The sequence below is a fragment of the Pelobates fuscus genome, chromosome 2 (genome assembly GCF_036172605.1).
Source record: "Pelobates fuscus isolate aPelFus1 chromosome 2, aPelFus1.pri, whole genome shotgun sequence".
NCBI lineage: Eukaryota > Metazoa > Chordata > Amphibia > Anura > Pelobatidae > Pelobates > Pelobates fuscus.
The window spans coordinates 359,804,706-359,831,891 of NC_086318.1; the positions used below are offsets into that span (position 1 = coordinate 359,804,706).

The window sequence follows — 27,186 nt, forward strand, 5'->3', positions numbered from 1 at the left end:
CCCTTGTTTTTCAATTTTAACACTACACACAAACACACCATTACATTAAAATTGCAACACTACCCACAAATAAACATTTTTATATTGTTGTAAGAAAGTAATAAATTATATTTATGACATTATGTGAAGTTCTTTGTGTCTGCATTTTTCTTGCGTGTGCATATGTGTGTATATATTTTTTTATGCATGTCCATACCAATTTCTGTGGACAATTCGGCACTATCAAACAAATGAGTTTTACAGCCCTGATATAAACATTTCCCTTTGGGTAATGACATGTTTCTGGAATTCACGTACTGTCTATGATTCAAATCAATTACTTTTTGTTTGCCTTGTTATCCCTGTTTACCTTTGAATGAGTTAATCCATATGGTTTCTAATTTTGCACCATTTAGGCAGCCCATCCATTATAACACACCCAGAAAACACAGGAACAATAGTTTGTAATGACTAATTTAATTAAGGCATCACCAGTGTTAACAGTATGAGAAGATACATATAAAATGACATTTAACCAGAACCGGATGTGTAACTTCTAGGTAGTTGTATAGTGTTAATATTATTCCTTCTCCATCCACCCTACACTCCCAGTATCACAAACCTCCTGGTGAGTCACTAGGCTGCAACTCTCTGCAACATGTTACACCCCAAGCAATAGCTGATGTTGTCTACAGACATCTAAATCTAGCTTCCGATAGTTTAAGGTCATGCTCTTAGCTTACGTGTCTACATTTGTACAAAGAATTCTCAGCCTAAAGAAAATAGCTGTAATGTAATAGTAACTAAACCTGAATCAAAATGATCAAACTATATATTTTTTTATGAACGTACAAAATTGAGCCCTGCACTCAAACACCCACTACTCCTAGGCAGGAGCAAAGACTATAGTACTCATCGGTCACACTATATAGACTATAAACCCCAAAAAACTTTGAGAGCGAAGCCTAATTTTACATGTTTGTATTTGCTTTAGTATTACACAGCTATGTTACAGTGCTGTCACCCACCCTATGTGTATCCTATTAAGGGTTATAAGTGTGTAAGTGTTTAAAAAATACCCCTTTCTGTCTCATTAGATATTTTACCTTTGAGCACAAACATGGTTTGCCTTGATGGGGCAGGTGAGCTTACACTTTAACGGCCATCGTGATACTAAAATTTAGTATGTGCTGGTTCTTTCGGACAATCTTTTAGGCTTTCACTATACTACCAGGCAATAGTTCCATCACCAAACTGCTGGGGGAAAAAAAAATACTAATTGCCTGTAGAAGGAGATACTCTACCAAACACTCATCTGGCGCAACAGTTAACTGAAAGTGATGTTTTCTCTAGACAAGGGTTTACAGCTGATATAAACATGGAACCCCATTGCCGAAGACCATCCAGTCCCTAGGAACCATTTATCACTCTCCAAAATGTACTCTGAATGGAAGAAGATTGGAACCGGGAACTAAACAGCATGCCTAATGTCCTAGTTGCTCTGCTCCTATACAGATGACTTGATTAAGTAATGCTATTTACCTAGGCCTGCATATTAACTATCTGACATTAGGCTGGGCCCATAATACTCTCACATGTCTGTAGTGGGCTCCCCACAGTCTCCATTCTTCTTTTTGCTTTTCATGTGTGGTTTCTTTTTTTTTTCAATGTTTTATCTCATCCTCCTGATACCTTGAGAACATAAAAGACACAAAGCAAAAATAGAAGAAAAAAAAAGGATAGTGATGAAGTCAAAATAACAAAAGGGGGGGGGGGGGGGAGTAGAAACAACAAAAAATAAAAACAAAGAATGGAAAAGAAAAGGAGAAAAAATAAATAACAATAAATAATAAAGAAAAAGAAAAAGAAAGCCACTAATGTCTGCGTTGGCATATTGCTTTCCCGTTTTATTCCCCATTTCTTTATGTTTGCTACCTTTATTATTATTATATAGGAGTTTCGACTGCCTCGTATGGACTTAATGCTGTAGCTTGGTGGCAACTTTAACTGTTCTCTCTTGCCTCGCCAATATTTGAGAGATATGTCCTAAAAACAACCTCTGCTAAAGCTTTAGAGCTGGACTGTCAATTGTGAACCCTTATCTTCATGTTTGAGCTGTACAAACCTGAAAAGAACACAATACTCAGGAGACAGGCTTCTCCTTTCCCAGGTGCAAAAAAAAATTGTGATAGTAAGATTCAGACTAACATTATACTTGTTTAATGTTTTCTGATAAATTTCTCCCAAATATAAAAAAACAAACAAAAGTACTCTAAAATATAATTACATTGCTCCAAAACATAATACAAAAAGTAGCATAAGGAAATGATTAATAAATACCGTATATACTCGAGTATAAGCAGAGTTTTTCAGCACATTTTTTGTGCTGAAAAACCCCAACTCGGCTTATACTCTGCAATTGTCTGTATTATGGCAATTTACATTGCCATAATATAGACTGGGGGCTGTGGGGGCTGCAGAGCGTTTACTTACCTCTCCTGCAGCTCCTGTCAGCTCCCTTCTCCTCCGCGCCGGTCCAGTCAGCACCTCTGCCAGCTCCCAGTGTAAATTTTGCGAGAGCCGCGGGGTCATAGTGCGGCTCTCGCGAGACTTACACAGTGTGAGCTGACAGAGGAGCTGCACGGACCGGCGGAGGAGGGAGCTCACAGGAGCTACAGGAGAGGTAAGCGCTCACTGTCAGCCCCCCCCACTGAACTGCCAATGCCACTGGACCACCAGGGAAGGAGAGCCCCCCTCCCTGCCATGTATCAAGCAGGGAGGGGGGACTAAAAAAAATAATAAAAAATATTAATAATAATAATAAAATCTCGCGAGAGCCGCGGGGTCATAGTGCGGCTCTCGCGAGACTTACAGTGTGAGCTGATAGAGGAGCTGCACGGACCGGCGCGGAGGAGGAGGGAGCTCACAGGAGCTGCAGGAGAGGTAAGCGCTCTCCGCCAGCTCCCCCCTCCCCCCCCGAACTGCCAATGCCACTGGACCACCAGGGAAGGAGAGCCCCCCTCCCTGCCATGTATCAAGCAGGGAGGGGGGACGAAAAAAATCATAAAAATATTAATAAAAAAAATTATAATAATAATTAAAAAAAATAATATAACAAAAAAAACTATTAAAATAAAATAATAAAAAAAATAATAAAAATGCCCACCCCCCACCAAGGCTCTGCATCACACACTGCATTCATACACACACACTGCACTCATACACACACACTGTAAATAAATATTCAATTAATATAATTTTTTTAGGATCTAATTTTATTTAGAGATTTACCAGTAGCTGCTGCATTTCTCACCCTAGTCTTATACTCGAGTCAATACGTTTTCCCAGTTTTTTGGAGTAAAATTAGGGGCCTCGGCTTATACTCGAGTATATACGGTAAATCTCTCTTCATAACACCCCTATATTTGATCAAGTTCTATAGCTTCAATCCAATGCCAAAGGATCACAAGAGGTAACGTATTTGAATAAATTCTAACCAGGGATATTCAGGTATGTACTTACCCTGGATTTTTTCTTAAAGGAATACTTTATTTAATTTTTTTAACAATATGTGGATTTACCCCTAAAGAAAACATGCATGTATTTTGTCTACATGATTTCTTTGAAGGTATATAAAAATCAGCTTGCAAAAACTGCAGACCTGCTGTCCCCTGTAAGTCTGTGCTGGAGTATTCTCCAATCAGAGGCTTCACATTGAAAATCCTCTGTGCTGGAGCTGCGAGCGTGCGCACAGATTCAATTGTGTTTTTCCTATTCTTCACAACGAGCTGTAGTGCCGCTCATTTAGAAGAGGGAATGCATGCATGCGCTAGCACATCACTCTGAAGTGCTTTATGTGTGTGGAGTGTTCTTTTAAAACTGTATGTGCATAGACATGGTGATAGGAAGATTCACACTACAAAGCGGAAATAATAATGCTGCTAATCAATTTCCTTTTATGTTAGGTATCTTGAGCATATATATGATATGAAAAAGCATGACAATGTTGTGTATACAGAAATGTAATTCTCCTAAACATCCACAGTCACAAACAATATGAATTAAAGGGACAAGCAAATCACCAAAACAAATTTAGGTTAATGAACTGGGCGTGGTAATAGGTCATATCCATCACATAAGTAGTAGTATCCATCCCAGGTTGTGACATAAGCAACAAGCTGCTCTATCAGTGAATAATCAATTTATAAAGCAGCCTGGGCCCTGGAGGAGATTGAGCAGTGGTGGATTTTTCTGCAGCCCTAGCCACACCTCCCCTGCCTGTAACTTTCACAGCCTCCCACACAATTTATGTAAATGGAGATCAGAATTTTAAACTTCCTTCATTGCACAGTGTTTTCGAATTAGAATTACTTCTCTCCTGTTGTATTAATTGCTGGATAGAACTCACAGAGGCCTTGTGTGTGATTAACCTGATAAGGTCCACATGACTGTCTATGCATAGACGATCATGGCTTTAAGGTACCACCAACCGAGCTAGATCTCTGAGGGAGTCCCTGGTTTTATTTGATACATTAGTGATCCATCAGTCAACCGGGACCACATTTAGTGGTCCCAGGATGACAGATGAGATGTGTGCAGTGTGAGTGTGCAGCTCATCAAAGCTCTAAATTACTGCAGCTAAAAAGTCTACAAAACGAAGGATGAGAAAAAAAAAATCATTGTAGTTACTGGATATGCAAAGACAATTGTGAGGAGGTTTAGTCTTATTTGTTTCTTCCATTATCAACACAGGAAGCAATCAAATAGAACAACATGATGAATTGTATGCAATTATTCAATGTAATCTGTAGTATTATTATTATTTGGCCAGTTGCAACGTTATTTAGCAATTTAGCACACTGTGGCTAGTATTTTTTTCTTCGAGCATTAGATTGTACCTGTCTCTTTAGATCATCAGTCACCCTCAGGGCATTTTGTAGTGGACCTCTTGCCCTTTTGACTCTGACAGACATTTTCTCCTTGCGCGCTCAGTACACTGGGGGAAAGTAAAGTGCCAGCTCTTAGGACAAAAAAATAAAATAAAAACAGAAAGCACAAAATAAAGTGGGAAACAACACCAACATAGAGTAAAATGTCAGCATATGGTATACCCTGAAGGAAGTGGCGAATGACATTGAAAGCACTAAATTATATACAGAATAAGTAAGAAATGAGTACACACAAACTACAATATTTGTTTAAACTGTAAGAACATTAATGATAGAGGACTCCTGGGAAAAACATGCATTATAACTTTATTTTATAAAGGAGTAGGAGGTGTTATACACAAATAGTCACACACACCCCTGGTTCTGGTACCCGGGAGCTGTGACCCTTGGGAAAGTAACTAGAAAATTATGAAGTGATTGCTAGGAGCCCAGTGCAGCCATTACATGGGGAGAGAGAGGGGGGGGGGGTGGGGGGGACACAGCACAGACAGATCACTATATGTGAGCGGGTGATATAATGTTAGTAGGGGGTCACACAATGATCGCATCGCTTACTCTGCCACAACACCGGACAGTTAATACGGACGGTCGCTAGGATCCAAACTCTGCGACGCTATTTACGTCATCGGAACGCGCCGCTGATGTCTCAAGGCGTGTGTTGCCATGGAGATAGCATCATTAGAGGCTCCCAGCTAGGGACTTGCCGACTTTCCTGGTCGGAGACCGATAGGAACTAGTAGTTCGATGTAATTAGCAGACAGTTAGTTATAGGGAGCTTGGGGAAGGGACTAGTCAATGTAAATGGATTTAAAGGGAAACATTGTCTGGAATTTACACACTTCTACAATACATGTGTTTTAAATCATCACAAACTTGTTTGGTCTTGTGTTTTTTTCACTTGGTGCTCCCCTTTCTTTTAAATAATAAAGATTTAGCCATGAACATCAATCCAGTGTTTTCTAGCATTGTATGTGGAGATTCAGAAGCATATTTATCAAAGGAGACAGTATTGTGACTTTTTGGGGCCTTTTTTTTTTTAAAAGCACAGTTTATTAAAGGGATAGTTTATTCACATTAAGGCACCATAACAATGTCATCTAAATTAAGTTCTTATTGGGTGGTGCCAGGAGGCTTTCGGTGCATTCTTTCCTCAAGTGATAGGTTTAACCCCAAAGTAGCCTCCAAGGCCGATCTCAACCCCCCCAGGCAGAATAAGGCTTCTTAAATATCACTTTCAGGAAGCGCAGAGTGCCGCCAGGCATGGGTGCCACTTATTGGCTGATACTTACCTTTTCCAAGCCTGTCAGTTTTTGCTCTCAGCCAATCAGCGGCGCCCCTGCCCGGCGGCACTCAACAACTCCTTGAAAGTGAAATTTCAAATACCGCCTGGGGTGATCTGATACCGGCACTAGATGTTATAATGCACCGTGGGTCTCCTGGCACCATTACAACTTAATTTAGATGAAGTTGTTCTGGTGCCTGGAGTGTTCCTTTAACCCCTTAAGGACCAAACTTCTGGAATAAAAGGGAATCATGACATGTCACACATGTCATGTGTCTTTAAGGGGTTAAATCTATTACATTTTATCAAATACAAAGAGAATAAACATAGAATTAAAGGGACACTCCAGGCACCCAGACCACTTCTGCCCATTGGAGTGGTCTGGGTGCCAACTCCCACTACTCTTAACCCTGCAAGTGTAATTATTGCAGTTTTTTTATAAACTGCAATAATTACATTGCAGGGTTAACTCCACCTTTAGTGGCTGTCTAGTAGACAGCCACTAGAGGGCACTTCCTTGTCCACAGCACAGAAAGCCTGTGCTAGAGCGTCGCTGGACGTCCTCACGCTGTGTGAGGACCTCCAGCGTCGCTCATTTCCCCATAGGAAAGCATTGAAAAGCATTTTCAATGCTTTCCTATGGGGAGCGCTAATGCGCATGCGCAGCATTGCCGCGCATGCGCATTAGGTCTCCCCGGCCGGTGGGCGGGATCAGTCTCACCCACCGGCCAACGCAATGCAGAGGAGGAGCGGCGGCGGAGGAAGAAGCAGCGACGTGGGACACCACACCTTCAGCAACCGGGATTGGGGGGTGGGAGGGAGAGGGGACCTGCAGTGCCAGGAAAACGGATTGTTTTCCTGGAACTGGAGTTTACCTTTAAAAAAAACATGATTTCAGAGTGCTTTAAAACAACACTATATCATTAGGAATGCAAACATATTCATAACACTATAATGTTACTATAATGTCACTAAACCAATTTAAAAAAAAAAAAAAAATTGTTTACTTACCCTTTTTCCAATGTTGAGATGTTGTCAGGCAGGGAGCCTCCTCTTTGTCTTCTTGTCCAATACCACACACAGCTCCCAAACACACTGCACCACTCACACACACAATACTTCCAAACATATATGTATATATGCAACAGAACCCCTCACACACATACTGCACTCCTAAACTCTGAATCCTCTACACACACACTCACCTCCAGCGTCGCTAAAATCCCCATAGGGAAGCATTGAAAGCATTTTTCAATGCTTTCCTATGGGGAGGTCTAATGCGGATGACGGCGGGGGAGGAGCGTGGGCGGACCCTGGACCAGCGCAGAGGGACATCGGCGCTGGACTCCGGTAAGTCACTGGAGGGGTTTTAACCCCTTCAGCAACCTGGGATGGGGGGTGGGAGGGAGAGGGGACCTGCAGTGCCAGGAAAACAGTTTGGCAAAAAGAAAAAAAACTCTTTTTACTATACCTGCAGCACAGAATTGAGACCACTTGCGATATTTTTGATGATGTATAATCTTGTTACACTGTGATGCAACATTCATGTGTTTGCAATACAAGGGACCTGCGTGTCCACTGTGATGCCAATTATTTGGGGACCTGTGAGTCCTACCAATACCCAACTGAACAATTTTTCTTTTACATAATAAAAAGGTTTTTTTTAAATTATATATGAAAATCTATACCTTTTTAAAAATATATTAAAAAGAAGATTTTATCTTTATGAAATACTCATTTTTGGAGGGGGTGTGACAATGTGCTTTAATGTGAGCAAACGAATTATACAACTCGCCCAAACACTCACAGACCCATATCGTAGTCAATATATTCCTGATACCTTGGTCTCACTGTCCCCTTTGAAACAAAGCTCGAGGACAGAATTTTTTTTTCGAAAACATGTAATTTGTTTTATATAACAATAATTCATAAAACTACAGTGATAGGAGATTCATCTTTAACCCCTTAAGGATAGCGGGCATAGAATGTGCTTGCCTTCCTTGCCGCCCACATGTGCGCCGCTGTTCGCCCGCTGCAGAATACGCAAGTATTGCAACCCTAGCGAAACATGTAGTACTCCCATCTGCATAGACCCAACCAACCTAGTTCACCATGACCTATTGATCATTAGTATGACCCATGACTTAGCACCTGTCCAGGCCCACCATTAGTTTTGTATTGAGGGCATGTATGTTCATAATGCAGTGCATCCGGCCTGGGGGACCGGTGGGCCACGCAGACCACCTGCCCAGGTGGAGTGGGTGTAACCGCAGCCCTCTGCTCCCTCTTGGCGGGGGCGCACACAAGCGGGGCAGGGATGGGGGAACAATGGTCTGGTGATAGACACTCTTCAAACTTCAAGGGGCAGACAACCCAGATACATGGGACTACAGCAGATGTTTGCTTATAGCATCCAATAAGACACAGTTGGGGCTGGTCACCTTGCCACCCACGACACCAACCAACTCACCAAATGTTATGTTTGATATGTTTTACTGTTCACCGTTACTGAGTTATTTTACTGCCTAATGTTATGTATTGCATGTGGTCACACACTGAGGTTTAGCCACTACCACTCCCTAGACTGTATTTCACCTCAAGCCCGAATAGCCACGTGAACCGTATGTTAGATATGGACACCCCCATGGTGCACGCCATAGTCACCATCCCCCCATGGCGGGGTAACCTGTATAGATTAACCCTCACCACCACCGGGTTGTTAGATGACCCAACCCCCCTACCCCACTCCCCCAAATTTATTCCCCATACCTATGGAGAGCTTAGGAATACGACCCTATCAACCGATTCAGACAATAGACCTCGACCAAACAAATGGCTAGACTCTCGCTGGCAGCAACCCCCAAATGCAACACGAACATGGCTTTGACACACCACTCACCTACATTAGCAAGCCCTCATATGAAAATTTACTCCCAGAATACTCGGGGCCTCAACACCCCCCATAAACAACGTAAATTACTAGAAGATCTTAAAAGAGCCTCCGCAGACATTGTCTGACTACAAGAAACGTATTTTGTTAAACTCAAAGTCCCCACATTTGGCACCAGGGAATACCCGACGCAATTTCATGCGGCACACACCTCTAAAGCCAGAGGCGTCTCCATACTCATCCACAAATCCCTGTCTTTTGAATGACTCAAACTCATAACCGATAGCCAAGGTAGATACCTTATGATTTTATGCACAATGACGTCACTTACACAATAGTGAATGTGTATAGTCCTAATTCCCAACAAAGAAACTTCCTACACAAAGTTTTATCCAAAATTAGAACAGATCTCACGATGATATGTGGAGACCTCAATCACACGCTAGACCACAATGTCAATCCATGACTAAACTAATACTTGAGTTTGGCCTGTATGACACCTGGAGGGCATTACACCCCTCTGACCGCTCGTATACTTACTACTTACAGGCGCATAAAACGCATTCGAGAATAGACCACATTTTGACCACAGGCCCCCTTCTGAAGAAGGTGACCCAAAGTGAGATCGGCGACATTTTATGGTCAGATCATGCACCAAATCTCCTAACCATAACAACGCAATTTGCGTCCAGGGACTTTGCCCCCTGGAGACTTAATGAATCACTACTGAAGGTCGGAACGTTCTGTACTGAAACGCACATGGCACTTACCGAATACTTTACAAATAATGACAATAAAGAGACATCCCCCATGACGGTGTGGCAAGCCCATAAAGCAGTCATGCGCGGCCTATTTCTAAGCAAAGCCTCATACCTCAAAAAACAAGCACACAAAGAACAGGTGACGTTACTACGTGATCTCAGAGATGCCACAACACTACATCCAACCTAACAAAGCCCTCCTTACAACTATTCCTGACCTAACTAAACGACTCAATGACATGGCCATGGCCAAAACAACATACCTAATGCAAAGGCTAAAAATGCACGAATACCACCAGAATAACAAAACAGGCAAATTGCTAGCTACGAAACTAAGACTCCAATAAGGACACACAAAGATCGCCTACATACTGGACAATGCAGGAAATAAACTATATAACCCCCAGGACATAGTGGATGAATTGGCAAAATATTACTCAAAACTATACAACCTGAAAGAGGATGCCCATACGTACCAACCCACGAAAACGGACATAGATAACTTCTTAGCTAAAATCACAATGCCAACTCTCACAGAGACTCACATAGACATACTCCAGGCCCCCATAACAGAACAGGAGATAGTTCAAACGATACTGGCACTCCCCCCTGGGAAGTCGCCGGGACCGGACGGACTCCCAAACGTATATTACAAAACATACGCACATACACTGGCCCCACAACTCTTAAAAACCTTTACAGTAATGAGCTCAAAAGGGAACGCGCCCGCAGAGATGCTTATGGCACATGTCACGACCCTCCCCAAACCAGGGAAAATTCCAAATAAGGGGCAAAACCTGCGCCCGATTTCCCTCTTAAACACGGACCTAAAGATATTTGCAAAGATATATGCGAACCGATTATCAACTATTCTCCCACTGATTGTACACGATGACCAGGTCGGGTTTGTGCGGGGTCGCCAAGGTAGTGATGGAACGCGCAAGGTGCTCAACTTGATGCAGTCATTGCGGGGAGGAGGCAGTGTATTCCTGTTACTCGATGCTGAAAAAGCATTTGACAGGCTGCACTGGCCCTTCCTATTGGCGGTACTGCAAAAATACGGCTTCCCACAGGAATTTATATCAGCAGTCCAGGCGCTACACAGCAACCCGACCGCTAAGGTGGCGGGAGGGGGATTCACGTCTGCCCCATTCCACATATCTAATGGATCAAGGCAGGGATGCCCCCTCTCCCCTCTATTATATGTGCTTGCCCTGGAACCGCTCACAACACTAATTAGGAATAACCCAGATGTACATGGAATACGCATCAAAAACAATGAATATAAACTAACACTATTCGCCGATGATATTCTTCTTACATTCACACAACCGCAAGCATCCATTCTAACCTTTTTAAATATCCTGCAGGAGTACTGTAGATGTTCCTATTATAAACTCAATATAAATAAAACACAGGCTATGGGAATCAATATGCCACGAAAAGAGCTATTAACCTTGCAATCCCAGCATAGCTTTGCCTGGACATCTGACACCCTAACATTCCTGGGAGTAGCCTTTGCACCTAGCAAACCACATATATACAAAGCAAATTATCTAAGGTTGCTGAAGGAAGTAAAGGCGACTCTTGATAGTTGGCACAAGAAGTATATCTCATGGACAGGCAGGCTGGCGGCCATAAAAATGGTCATCGTCCCTAAGTTTCAGTATCTCTTCCGCACACTGCCTATACTCCTACCTAACACTTATTTTAAGGAAGCGCAGCGGATACTCAACAAATTCATATGGGCACACAAAGTACAGAGAGTTAGAGCGCAGATATTATACCAAAAAACAGCTGACGGAGGGATGAATGCACCAAACATACATTTATACTACCAAGCCGCCATTGCAAATAGCATAATACCAATCCACACTCATGGGAAAACACCGCAATGGGTGAAGATAGAACAAGACATAATGCACCCAAATACAATCCGATCCATAATGTGGTCCCCTAAACATATCAGACCTAAGAAAGTACCAATATTACCAACCACAGAAACAACAATTCACGTATGGGACAAGACCAAACACAAATGCTGTTCAGACATCCAATACTCGAAGGCCATGCCGACTTTGGCCTTAGGCTCACTAATACCTGACCTGAATTACAAACTCTGGGAGCGACACGGGATCTATTCCCTATATCAGTTTTACCAAGGGTCTCGCTTACTGACATTCCTGGAAATGCAACAGCAATACAACCTCCCAATAGCAGCCCAATTCTCATATTTACAAATTACATCATGGTTAAAACAACATTGCGTGACAGAAGATGATAATGTAAATGAGCATCGGCTGACGAGCTTCGAGCGAACCTTACTTCAACTAATGCCAGCGCATAAAACGTTCTCAATGTTGTATTCAAGTACACTAACACACAAATTAAATATCAGATATCCCTTTGTAGAAGCATGGGAAAAAGACCTCGGTCAGTCCTTCCCAGACATAACCTGGCGAAAGATATTTAGCACCCCCAAACAACTAACACTTAGCGCAAACCACACCGAATTATCACGGAAAATATTATACCGATGGTATTTGGTGCCCACACGCCTCAAACAAATATACCCGGCAGTATCAAATAAATGTTGGAGATGCGCGGCGGAGACAGGCTCCATATCTGGTGGACCTGTAAACTACTACTGCCGTACTGGACAGCGATAGCCTCGCTGATCCATAGCAGCACAGGAATCACCCTACCTCATACACCAAATTGTCTGTTATTACATAACTACCCACCAAAGTTAACCAAATCAACAAAATATTTGATCTACCAGATGAACATAGCAGCTTTAGCCATGATAAGCAGATCATGGAAAAAACTGGAAGCACCTACATTGACACAGTGTTTAGATCTAATTGAAACAACCAAATTTTATGAATCCTCATGCAGAGCAGCTCTGCCAACTAAGGCGACCTTTTGGAGTAAAGCCTGGCAGCAGTGGGACACCTCCAGAGGCCATGGCCTAACACCCCCAAAGAATGAATCTGCTTTGAAGTCTCGCCAGCCTAGCTCATAAAACCAGACTGGCTCACGCCAGGATAACAGTACGACAAATGTATAACGTTTGATGAATGTAAGACACTGAGATAGGTCGCACCAGGCCAACAAATACACCAACTACTCACACTAAAGAGGGCGGCGACTGCCCCAAGCAGCTCATGCCGAACCACTCACACAGCCGGAACGCATAGAACTCCAAACCTGGCTCTCCCTACCTATGTCCCCACTTCCCTCACTCCCCAAACTCCCCCGGTTTACTCAAAAAAAAAATAATTAAAAATTGTTCATAATAGTACAAAATACTGGTTGTATGTATCATAGCTTAACTACGTTACTTCCCTTTTGTACAAATTTGGATAATGTATAGCATGTCATAAGAATGTACTTTGTGAACTTGAAAACCATTTAATAAAAAAAAAAAAAAAATACAGCGGGCTTGTTGTCACCTTTCGGGGACCCTTGGTGTTGTACGTGGCTGGGTGGAGGAAGAGACCTTCAATGACATCAGTGAGGACAAGGAACGGGACATGGCTAGCTTGGTATCCAACATTGTGCAAATGGGGAGTTTGCGGTTGTGCAAATGGACTGTTTGTGGTTGTTTGCGGTGCGTTAAACGGGGATTTAAAAAATAATAAAAAAATGCATCTTCACCTGTGTGTCTTTCCTCCCAAGCCACAGGCACACAGGCATCATTTTTCAGTCACACAGTCGAAGTCATACAGGTACACTGGCATACAAAGACAGAAATAATCATACAGAGACATACAGTCAGAGACATACAAGCAGAGACATACAAGCATACAGAGACATGCAGGCATATAAAGACATACATGCATACAGAGGCATACCGTCATACAGACACATACATACAGACAGGCATACCGAAACATACATACAAAGACATTCAGGCACATACAGACATAAAGAAACATACATACAGAGACATACAGGCATGCAGACACATACATACAGGCATACAAAGACATACACACATACAGACACATGCATGCATACAGAGACATAACATCATACAGACACATACATATATACAGAGGCATACCGTCATACAGACACATACATACAGAAAAATGCATACAGGGACACACAGATACGTACATACAGAGACATAAAGGCATACAGTTACATACATGCATACAGAGACATATATACAGACATTCAGAGACAAACATACATCCAGTTACATACATGCATACAGAGACATACAGAAACATACGTACAAGACATACAGGCATGCAGACACATACATACATACAGAGGCATACCGTCATACAGATACATACATACAGAGACATTCAGGCACATACATACAGAAACATAAAGGCATACAGTTACATACATGAATACAGAGACATATATATATATATAGACATTCAGAGAAAAACATACAATCAAAATAGATGTGTTTAGGACTGGAGTATTATGATTTTTTAAGCAACAAAAAATCTTAATCATTTTTTTCCACATTATACTATACTTCTAAACCTAACTTGAAGCACTTTCCTATGTGTTTCAATGGTATATATTTTGTTTATTATAAAGGTAATAGTTTAGCTTTATTCACAAATGTATATTGTACAGTAATGTACAATACTTTTTTTTACTTTCCTTCAGCAGTATTCAACACATGTTTAAAATGTATCCATAATTTGTCATTCCGAAAATGTAAACCTCTTTTATTTCAACACCATGTTTACACAGTCTTCATTTCCTTTTTTTATTACAAAGCAATGTAAAAATACATTTAGCCATTAAAGCCCTAGTTTTCTTCCCCATTACTCTGTATTAGTTACAGGGGTCAAGTCCTGGGGGGGAAAGTGTGGGAACTCCCTCCCCCCCCCCCCCACCACTTGTATGCATATATAAACGTGTGCACACACATGCAATCAGACACTCACAGACACTCACACAGTGGTGTATTTAAATTTTGTGCTGCCCTAGGCATGACTATACCTGAGCACCCCCTAATCTAAATTTACCACCCCTTCCTGTCAAGGGCGCACCGCTTCCTGATTAAGAACCCACCCCTTCCTCTTTAGACTCCACCTTTTCCTGCTCCTTTTAAAGAAATACTATAGTGCCAGGAAAACAAAGCTGTTTTCCTGGCACTATAATTCCCTATAGTGCCCCCCCTCCCTCATGTCCTCCCCTCCCCCACTCGACACGGAGGGGGTTAAAATCCTATGGGTATTTAGCAGATGCTGGATGTCCTCATGCACAGGGTGAGGACGTCCAGCATCAGTTAGGCGACTTTTGGTCACCTAACCACCCGAAAGTCCCTCTAGTGGCTGTCTGGTAGACAGCCACTAGAGGTGGAGTTACCCCTCAAGGTAATTATTACAGTTTCTGAGAAACCGCAATAATTACACTTGCATGTTTAAGGGGACTGGGACGCTGCACCCAGACCACTTCAATGAGCTGAAGTTGTCTGGGTGCCTATAGTGTCCCTCTAAGCACACTCTCTGACAGACACCCACACTGGCAGATACACACTGACAGTAACACATACACTCAGTGACAAAACACAAACATTCACTGACACACTCATTCATTGACAGAGAGACACACACAAACACACTGACAGACACACACAAACACACTGACAGACACACACTAATAGTCACACACTAAATGACAAACAGACTCACTGATTTGACAGACACTTACAAACATACACTAACAGAAGCACATACACGCAAACATGTGCACACACTAACAGAAGCACATACACTCATACGCACACACACGTGCATACACTAACAGAAGCACATACATGCAAACAGTAACAGAAGCACATACACTCATACACACACGTACATATGCTAACAGACGTAAATACACTCATACACACACACACTGACACATACACACACATACATAGACTAACAGACATACACACACACACACATAGACTAACAGACATACACACACACACACATAAACTAACAGACAAACACACACACATAAACTAACAGACATAAACACACATACATACACACACACACACATACATACATACACATACACTAACAGACATACACACACAAATTATTAAAATTAACATTGCCCACCCACCCAGCCTCCCTACCTTTTAGGAAAGCTGGCATGGATGGGTCCCTGGGGTCCAGTGGGGCTGCAGTGAGGCGGGCTGCTCTCCCCCTGTCATGGGGGGGCCACCTGATTGCCCCCCCCCCCGGCGGGCTGCTCTCCCCCTGTCATGGGGGGGCCACCTGATTGCCCCCCCGGCGGGCTGCTCTCCCCCTGTCATGGGGGGGGCCACCTGATTGCCCCCCCCCCAGCGGGCTGCTCTCCCCCTGTCACACGCGGCGAGGGAGCTGTGTCCTCTCTGCTCCCTCTCGCCGCGCGCCGTTTTCTGATGCAGGGAGCCGGAATATGACGTCATATTCCGGCTCCCTGCATCAGCAGACAACCCACGCGGCGAGAGGGAGCAGAGAGGACACAGCTCCCTCGCCGCGTGTGACAGGGGGAGAGCAGCCCGCCGGGGGGGGGGGCAATCAGGTGCCCCCCCCCATGACAGGGGGAACACAGGGCATTTGGGGGCGGCATTTTTTGCCGCCCCCTGAGTGTCTGCAGGGGGAACGGCGTTCCTCCTGTGAAAAAAGTGCAGGAACGCCGTTCCCACGCGTTCCTGCAGGACTCGAGCCCTGATTAGTTACATACAAACAAACATACATACATACAAAATTACATACTTACACTGACGAGGTATAGCAGAATGATAGAACACCGACTCCTTGGAGTCCCGTCCGGCAGCGCAGCCTCATCACTGTGCGCCAGCCACGCTGTGTGATCCACAGGGAGCAGGGATATGATGTCATATCCCCGCCCCCTACACACAGCCTGCGGTAGACCGCAGGGTAGGAGGTGGGCGGGCGGAGGCTGGGATCCGCAGGCGGAACGGTAAGGGCTTCGCTCGGCCACGCTACAAGTAGTAGCCGGATAAAGGGGAGCGCAGTGCGCTTCCCTCCTTCCGGTCCGCCTGGTTTTGCGCCCCCAGGGCCGGTGCGCCCTAAGGCGGCCGCCTGGGCCGCCTTATGGTAGCGCCGGCCCTGGCCATACAGTCTCCATACACCATAACCAATCTGGCAAATTTCAATCTGTAAAAAGTAAAATGGGAAAGCCCTATATATTTAAACTTAAAACCTGTAAAAGCTTTACTTGTGGAATATTGCTGAATACAAATGTGTGTTTTATTGCAGTAAAAGGTGAAAAGGGCACCTAAATTATTTGCTTTTTGCAGTAAAAGCAAACAGTATTATGGCATTCATATGTAAAATGACACACGCATATTTGAGTTCAGTGTTGTCTTCAAAATTCACAAACTTTCTTAATTTTTCAAACTTTAGATTTTATTCAAAATATGTTTCATATATGCACATTTGATGTGAAATGAAAGCTCTGTTTCTCCTGAACAAAATTATAGATAATATATATAAGTGTGGGTGCACTTAATATGAAAGAGGTCATTTATAGCTGAACAGACATATAGTCACATTCTCTGGTTGTTTACATTTTGTTTTGAACAGAACTTGTACGATTGGCTCTGTCCTTAAGGGTTAAATAAAATTACTTTTATCGCAATTTGTAAACAGTTCTCCATAAACAAAAACAAATATATACAAATTTGTATGGTTCTTCAATTTGAAATGACTCATCCAATTAGTTTCAATGTTTTATTTTCCATTTGAGCCTGCAAGAAGAAAAAAAAAAAAAAAGTGTGAGAAAAGAAAGAATTGTAACATGTTAAATGCTATATTTATTCTGCATCAGATTACAAAAACAAGTTTCATTAAAATGTGTCAGGTTTCTTTTAGACCTCTGTAAAAAAAAAATAAAATGAAAAAAAAATAAAAACCTAGTTAGCAAATGTTGCAAGTTATTTGCAGTGAGACTGTCCCTCAACAAAAGTTAGAGGGACATATTAGACCTCATTGCCCAATGTTAAACTGTCAAACTGTTTGGCACATACCGGTCAACAAAAATGCTGTTTCCAGTGTGAACTGGAACAGGTGTCCCTTTCATTTAAAGTGTGCAGCGCTGGCGTTTAGTATCTCCAGGCTTTGCATGGAGACCCTGAATGCTCACCATTGAGATGCACCGATTCAATGCATCTATGAGGAGGTGCTGTTTGCTGCAGCACAGAGTTTTGCCGTGAATGTGCAATAGCCTCCCAAAGCTTTCCTATGGGAAAGCATCGGATTGGTTGAGATGGTCAAATTTGATGAACTCAGCTATGGAGGCGGTGGGGGGCAGCAGCGCAAGATTGGCCCAGCATTGTTAAAAGGGTGAGTAAACTCACCTTTTTAACCCCTTAAGGACAACGGACATATGAGGTACGTCCGACAAAAAACGGTCCTTCAAGTAAAAAGAGAGCACCGGGGACATAAACAGTCATGTTACCACTATAGTGTCATAAATACACGTTTGTACCCCTGACACCATAGCGGGTTGTGTTTTTTAAGCTCATGTTCAAAGCGTTAGGAAGGACACCCTTCTGGATGATAGGAGAGGTGTAACAGCATGATAGAGAGGATCAACAGCAAAATCATATGTGAGGAAGGCTGAACTTGATGGACGCAAGTCTCTTTTCAGCTATGTAACTATGTAACTAAGAACCAAATTATTATTTTTTTTTTAAATGCCAATTTCACGATAAACCAACACTTTAAAAAAAGTAAGAAAGAGGTGACACTCACTGTTAACCCCTAAACAACTTCAGCTTTAAGGCTTTGGAGAGCAGACTTGGCTCTTTGTTTCCTAGTCAGTACTTTCTACATGTTCAGTGAGCAGCCCTCATTGATAGTTACCTGCTCTGCCTGCAGCTATAATCAGATAATAGTGTCTCCATGTGCACTCACTGCACTGACTCCTCATGACAGGTCCAGCTTCTTCTGGGTCTCCGCCAGTCTGCTCTGTAAACTCTTCTTCCTCCAGTCCAGGTACCTCCTGCGGATCCGGTTAGACTGCCATCCCACCAGCACCCCGGAAGCGAAGGCCAGGAGCACCACCAAGTGCAGAGTGCGCTCAGACACGTCGCCCATTGCCCACACTCAGCTAAATACCCTGACTCGCAGCCACTGAAGGTCGCCCTCAATGCGAATGCGCGTCGCCCGAGTTCTAAACTCTAAATACCACATTGCCTCAGCCATTGTTCCGTAGACCGAATTTCGGTGCTTCAGTTCTGAGTTATGTCTCGTGAGTTTAGAACGCGGAGCAATGTAGTTTTGATACTTTTTACTGCTGTGAATGGAATGTTGTATAGTTTCATACAGAGAGAATCGTGCATGTGTACATTGTTTTAACACTATTATGTAATCACTTTTTTTACTGTCGTCATCTACTAACTAAACATGAGACTTGTACCTACATTGTTTTAAACACCACATTTACAATTAAAGGGAGACTATAGCTGGGCCTTTGTGGGGGGTCTTTTCTTGCAGTATAACCTATTATTGTTCTTGGCATATGATTATACCTGTACTTCGCAGTATCACTACTCTTTAAATGTAGCCTTGTGTTAAAGTGCTCCGCTAATCCATACATTACCTGCAGAGATGTATTTCTTCTATGTTGACTTATTTTTGCCTAAAGCATCCCTGTACTACCAGCACTGACTTTCCTATGTTCTTGCCTTTTTCCAAAAAGTTGTGCAGAATATCAGTCATGTTCGTGCTGTAATATTAGTTATTTTTCTTGTTACTAAGTATGTCAAAATGAATGAAACTTTGTTTACTGCTTGCATAACAAAAATAAAGAATTACAAAAAAAAGGGGGACACTATAGGCACCCAGACCATTTCAGCTCAATAAAGTGGTCTGGGTGCAGTGTCCCAGGTCCTTTAACTCTGGAAAGGTAATTATTGCAGTGCTTAATAAACTGAAATAATTACCTTTGAGGGTTAACTGCTCCTCTAGTGGCTCTAGACAGCCACTAGAGGGACTTCCGGGTCGTTAGGCAACTTTGGTCATCTAACTGACTCTGGACATCCTCACACTATGCATTATGACATCCAGCGTCACCGGAATCCCCATAGGAAAGCGTTGTATAATGCTTTCCAATGGGGGAAGTCCTAATGCGAGCACGGCCATCGCATTAAGTCACCTTAACCAGCTGACGGCGGCAGGGGGAGTAGTGGAGCTGGAGTGTGGTTCAGCGGCGCTGGAATCAGGTAAGCCACAGAAGGGGTTTTAATCCCTTTTGCTCCACTGGGGGACGGGGGACTGCAATAGTGCCAGAAAAATAACTTTGTTTCCCTGGCACTTTAGTTTCCCTTTTATTTATTGGTTTTGATTGTCTAGAGGTCAGAGATTGGTGAGGTGATTCTTATGCATAATTTATTATTATAGGAAGAATCCATGAAATCCATGCAATAAAAATATTTTAAAAGCTTTTTCAGCAATCATACCTGAACAGAAGGACTAAAAAAAAATCATCCACTGGTCTAAGTACCCGAAATAGATAAAATCGAGAACTTGCCAGCATTTTGGTTCTGAACTGCCTTTACGGGTGGAATCAGTCTGATATGTCTTGGAACTGGTTCTCTCTGTAATGCCACAAGTGAGCAAAAACTATTTTGAGACCTGAGCGGGAATTCACCAAAGGGCCAGCTATTGAGTTCCTCTAAGCTTTTGTACGTTCTCAGAGTTCTCATATTCTCTGTTTCAGATTCAAAATAGAACCCATACAGCACTATAAATGTAAAAAAAAACATATATATGCATATATATATTTATGTATAGATAGATATATAATATATAAAAATCGTGTAGCCTTCCAAAACAGTAGATGTACAATCAATAATAAAATATTTGCCAAGAACTCAAATTGGTAGCCATAAATCTTGATGCTGCATGTTAGAGGTAATGTCCTTTGCATTAGCTCCCTCCCCCCTGCCCCCCAACACCTCCCAAAGTGGTAGAAATACCTAAAAAGCACAAAACAGACATAGGCTTCCATAGGGAATTTTACCGTTATTAAATAAACTTGACAAATAGTTATTAACCCCCCATATACCCGATATTGGGTACTCACAAAAAGGCATAATGTTCACAAAGAGGTATAAAGAAATAAATGATGTGAGATTGCGCCACGCCGGTAAGGGAATGTCCTCTACAGAGCCTCACAGTAGGCAAATTTGGAAAATCAGTGATCATTCTGCTTCTACAAATTTCATGATTGTACACTTCCTCAGGGAGTGTTAAATGCAAGCATGTTTTCATTTGGGTATATCTACTAAACGTTTTTTATTTATTTTTTATTTGGGTAGTAGAGTCTTTCTTTAAGGAATATTATCATGTCCATTATTTAATGTTGTTAACAAGAAGGATGTTTGGTGTAAATCCCTTTTCTTACTGTGCAATATTAGTACTAACTGGAATTAAGCCAATTTAACCTCACTCAATGAAAATAAATGTAATAGTGTTTATAAAAACGTTGTCAAAAAAATCAAATAGTACTTGCACTCAATCACACCTTAGGTGCAGGTATTTGGGTCACCTCTCAAGACCCATAATGAAATAGTAGAGAATACCAAAATGATACCGCACTCAATTTTATATCAAAATAGAAAAAGGTTAGTTTATTAACACAACATAGTGGTATAGGAAAGAGTGCTAATTGATCCTATGTGCAAATAAATATATATCCCAGTTGACATAACTAGTCTACCAAATTTAAAGGGCAAAACATTACTTAAAGTGCTTAGTGCCAAATCACCATAAGCATTATAACTCTATACACTAAAGTGCAAACAAATATACATATACAATTACAATACTGCCTGCCAACAGTTTCTATTCTTGTATCCCAACAACTTCCCGAGCGCAGCCCCGGATCTGCCTACCTCCATCCTGCTGCTACATGAAGAACTCCTACAGACAAAGTGAAGGAGATCTATAGTTGATGAATCCATCCTTTTCCTACTTTCAGGAGAATCTACACATTATGATTGTCCATCAGAAGGCCTCCTTGTATACTTTTAGGTGAGATCTAACCTAGACTTTACTGCAGAACGTTTTTTTGTGTTTGTTTTTTTGAATACATATATTTTTTTTCTATTTTTTTTCATTATATTTAGCATTTTTATTTTTTTATTTTTTCTGTATTGGATCTACCACCATACACTCAGGATTGGGACAGATCATTGACACTTTAAGTATACTTCAGGAACTCTGTTGCACAGATTACTGATATCTGTGTGCCCTCTATTTATCCTAGTTTTTTGCTTTGTGCATAGGAACTGTTGGCAGGCAGTATTGTAATTGTATAGGTATATTTGTTTGTACTTTAGTGTATAGAGTTATAATATTTATGGTGATTTGGCATTAAGCACTTTAAGTAATGTTTTGCACTTTAAATTTGGCGAACTAGTTATGTCAACTGGGATATATATATATATTTATCTGTACATAGGGTCAATTAGCACTCTTTCCTATACCATGTTGTGCTAATAAATTAACCTTTATCTATTTTGCTATAAAATTGAGTGCGGTGTCATTTTGGTATTCTCTATAAAGAATTTTACTCTATGTTTAAAAACTAATGACAAATATTTCATTTTTCTTTATAGAGTTATGAAGGTCAAAACGTTCACTCAAATCATTGAGAGCTATCTCATTAAATTAGACAATAACATGGTTTCCTGTCACGGAACTTTTACTAATATTAAAAAATGCTTTCAGAGCTTATATAAACTTAGTTTTTTTTTTATGTATAATCTTTATTGAAGATGTTTTTATTTTTTTACATACATTGTTTCAAAAACAGGTAAGTGTAAAAGAATGGAGGTTACATTTTATTTTAACAGCATTTTAACAATAAAGAAAGATAAATTATTGTGCATAACATATTTTTTGAGGACAATCTTTCATTTATAATGTAACATGGGATCAATGTTGTAACAATGTTTTATTGTTGTTATTTCGGAGTTACAACTTGTACATATTTTTTGATAATTTCTCTTTTGTGTAAACTACATCATGTGCTAACTGGGAAAACAAAAGATAAAGAAGAGAAAAATAAAGTCGAACAGAAAAGGAGGAAGGTGGGTGGGGGATGAAAGGGAAACGGAGAACCCCGGGGGGATCTGCCCTGGCCAAGGGTAGTGTTTCGGGTTAGTTATTGTAGTGTTCTTCCCATGTTTTCCAAATGTTGTGAAACTTCTTTATGGACCCTAGGTCCTTGGGTATCATTTCTTCATAAAGTTTTGTTGATTTGAGTGCACTAATGACTAAGGAAACTTGTGGATTCTAAGCTGATTTCCAATGTTTCACAATATTATTTTTGGCTGCTGTAAGGACATGGATCTTTGTTTCTGCCACTGTGAGTTTGGCAGCATATCTAGGAGGTATACTTCGGGTATGAGTGATAAGGTAGTTTTTTTTAGCAATTTTAGCAAAATTACTTAAATATTTTACCAGTATTTATTTTTGTAAATTAAAGGGACACTAAAGTCACCAAAACAACTTTATCTTACTGAAGCAGTTGTGGTGTATAGGTCTTGCCCCTGCAGTCTCACTGCTCAATTCTCTGCCATTTAGGAGTTACAACACTTTGTTTATGCAGCCCTAGGCACTCCTCCCTGAATGTGACTTAGACAGGCTTCCTAAACACTTCCTGTAAAGAGTTATCTAATGCTTACACTTACTTTACTGCAGATTCTGTTTAATTTAGAATTTATTATACTTCTCTGTTAATAGCTTGTGTGGCCAGGGCCTGTGCTAGGATTTTTAGCAACAAAGGCTAAGATGCATTTTGGCGCCCCCTCTCCCATTAAAAAAATGCATCTTCACCTGTGTGTCTTGTAACCCTCCCCCCATTTTGAATTTCTTAACCCTTTTGTGATCCAGTGTATTTTATTCCCCTTTTAGTGTGTCGTACAACCCCATTTTTGTGTCTCGTACCTTCAGACCCTTTCTGTGTCTCATTCTTACCCCAGACCCTTTATGTGTCTCTTACACCCAGTCCTTTTTTGTGTCTCAATTATACCACAGCCCCTTTCTGTGTCTCATTCTTACCCCAGCTCCTTTATGTGTCTCTTGCCCCTTTCTGTGTCTCATTCTTACCCCAGCCGCTTTCTGTGTCTCTTTTTAAAATTTATGCCAGAGAATTTTTTCTAAAATGCACAATTCTTTGAACATTTTCTGACAATTCCCAATATATTGTATAATCCTGATAATTGTGCAATTTTTGGGGTTCTTGAGCAGTTCCCTTTTTGGAGGTTCATGTTTAAAAAAAAAGGGGGGGTGAAAAGAATGTAGACCAGAGGTTAGCTATTATAGCACAGCAATTCACATATAGTAATTGAGATCCTGTAACAACTTTTCACCACAGTTACCTTTAAAGATGTATAACGAATCGTCCTTTGAGCGTTTTTTTGAAACAGCTTGACAATTACCTGGATCCCCTGACCACCCATGGTCCGCTCCAAGTAACAAAAGGGCCAATTTAAACAATATCCAGTGATTAGCTTACCACTTCAGAACCACACATCTATGAAATTCAATTGAGGATGCCATCTTGTTATTTCAAACATAGCATTTATTCATTGAAAAGGTGAAAAAAAAACTTCCCCTAGAGAGGGAGATGTCAAAAACAAAATACATAAACAAATTCTTTAATTTTTTTTTTAAAAAACCCAGCTAAATACATTTTGTACATATTCATGTATTTAATCATATTCATGTATTTTATCTATCTACATGGTCTTATATACTTCAGCTAATTACCCACATAGTAATTACTAAAACACGTCCTCTAGTAACATTAACCCATTATACTCTTCAATTGGATAATATTCCTATGCGTACAACTTGATAAAATATTTAAATATTAAATGTCTTACTTATTGCTGAGATTAACTCTTAGATCAGGTATAGCATATGTTTTGACTATTTGCAATACTATAAAAAAAAAAAAAAGAAACAGAATAACCCTTACAGGAGAACCATGTAGAAGCATTGTATCTCAAAAAAGCTTGGTAAACAGAAATATAAAAATGTTTGAAAAGCCTAAACAAAGTTGCAATCATAATGTAGTGTGTGGACACACTGGCATTAGAATGACAACTGTTTCTCATAGGTCAATGTTAACATATCATGCTGTCATAAATGGTTCTGGTCCCTGCCACAGTTGCATCCTATTAACCCTTAATGACACAACTTCTGGAATAAAAGGGAATCATGACGGAATACATCCGTCATCTGTCCTTAAGGGGTTAATTTGAGGTAGAACAGCACGTTATTTTTGTAGACAAGTGCATTGAGACAAGTGTATAGTGGGAGGTCATCAGTACTCGTAATGCAACAAGTGTATGATAGGAGTTGATAAATACTCACAATGCTCATTATCCAGTCTGTTAAGGCGGATCTCTTGCTATAAGGATCCCTCAGTTGATAACCGAGGGATCCATGCATCTGTACTACCTGATGCCCTCCAACCATTTTGCCAAATGACAGCCCAAGAAGAATGTACAATTTATAGGTATTTTAGTACATGCTGGATCTGATGGCTCAATGTAAAGCCTGTGTAAGGTACCTATATGCAGATAATGGGCATTTAAAAAAAAGAAACAATGTCCCAATGCTGAGCAAGCATGATTAGTTGCTCAGCATCATCCTCAGCCACCCATAAAGGGGCTGAGAAAGAAAACTACAGATATAGTTATGGAGAAAACACGTCAGTTTACAACACACTTTGTCCTGAGCACTCCATCAGAACTGATTTCTTTTTTTGCAGCTAAAACTGAGAGTCTATCCGCCTCCACCTACGGACCAGCCTTCACTTGGTACTTGTATTAACCTCTTCATGATATGGACTATTTTTACTTCAAAGATAAAATGTGTGTTCAACCACTTTCTCTCTCTATGAACAAGAACACCCACACAAATGACATAGTGCTCACAAATCAACAAGGGTTTATTTACTGTTTACACTGACTGGTTTATTTACTGAAGTAAGATTTCAAGGTGACTTTTAAATGGATTTAAATTTTTAAAGTGACACGCTGGGCACCAATAAATACTTTGCAGAATGCTACACCATAAGCCTGCCTATTTAGCCACACCCCCTCACTCCAAAAAAATCGACTTCCTTATCAAACATATGCATTAATGCCTATAGGGAGTCAAATATCCATCCATATCCTACAGGGGTATTTACTGGGGAGGCAAATATCCATCCATATCCTACAGGGGTATTTACTGGGAAGGCAAATATCCATCCATATCCTACAGGGGTATTTACTGGGAAGGCAAATATCCATCCATATCCTACAGGGGTATTTACTGGGGAGGGAAATATCCATCCATATCCTACAGGGGTATTTACTGGGGAGGCAAATATCCATCCATATCCTACAGGGGTATTTACTGGGAAGGCAAATATCCATCCATATCCTACAGGGGTATTTACTGGGGAGGGAAATATCCATCCATATCCTACAGGGGTATTTACTGGGGAGGCAAATATCCATCCATATCCTACAGGGGTATTTACTGGGGAGGCAAATATCCATCCATATCCTACAGGGGTATTTACTGGGGAGGCAAATATCCATCCATATCCTACAGGGGTATTTACTGGGGAGGGAAATATCCATCCATATCCTACAGGGGTATTTACTGGGGAGGCAAATATCCATCCATATCCTACAGGGGTATTTACTGGGGAGGCACATATCCATCCATATCCTACAGGGGTATTTACTGGGGAGGAAAATATCCATCCATATCCTACAGGGGTATTTACTGGGGAGGGAAATATCCATCCATATCCTACAGGGGTATTTACTGGGGAGGGAAATATCCATCCATATCCTACAGGGGTATTTACTGGGGAGGGAAATAACCATCCATATCCTACAGGGGTATTTACTGGGGAGGGAAATATCCATCCATGTCCTAACGGGGTATTTACTAAACTGGGAACGGACCAGAAGGTTTTAAATATTAGTCTATTACAGCTAAATTGGGGTTTAAAATACACCTAATATTTTGTAGCGCAGACATTATGACCTTTAAATTTAGAATCTCAGTTTGAATTACTGACAATTCTTAGTTTACATTTACAGCTATAACCCTGCAAATGGGCATCCAAATAATATCGCAGCTGTAATCAGAACGAATGATAACTGACTCAGACCCCATGTTCAGCCCGTCTTGTCGTTCTAGGGAACCTGGTTCACGTTGTAAAAGCTTTAGGGTGAGTACCACCCGTTTGGACAAGGCTGTAAGTTCAGTAAACTTGTATCAAGATGAAACCCGAGCTATTCCCCAAATT

General features: G+C 41.2%; 2 protein-coding genes across 3 annotated transcripts in view; both read right to left on the minus strand.

Annotated features, from left to right (window-relative positions):
* Positions 1–5,556, minus strand: part of NPHP1 (nephrocystin 1) — a 54,273-nt gene extending 48,717 nt beyond the window's left edge. The window contains exons 1-2 of one of the 2 annotated variants that reach the window (XM_063443661.1): positions 5,484–5,556; positions 4,878–4,975 (exon numbers count right to left, since the gene is read on the minus strand). In XM_063443661.1, coding sequence (XP_063299731.1) covers positions 4,878–4,952 — 75 coding nt within the window. In that variant the 5' untranslated portion in view covers positions 4,953–4,975; positions 5,484–5,556. Of the gene's footprint in view, positions 1–4,877; positions 5,000–5,483 lie in introns of both variants that reach the window. The other variant, XM_063443660.1, reaches the window with a different exon arrangement.
* Positions 5,557–17,458: 11,902 nt separating this feature from the next.
* MTLN (mitoregulin) lies at positions 17,459–19,020 on the minus strand. The gene is made up of 2 exons (XM_063443664.1): positions 18,717–19,020; positions 17,459–17,599 (listed from the first exon to the last, which is right to left on the minus strand). Exon 1 carries the CDS (start codon positions 18,948–18,950, stop codon positions 18,780–18,782), a length of 171 nt encoding a protein of 56 aa, XP_063299734.1. The 5' UTR covers positions 18,951–19,020; the 3' UTR covers positions 17,459–17,599; positions 18,717–18,779.
* Between the last annotated feature and the right edge of the window lie 8,166 nt (positions 19,021–27,186).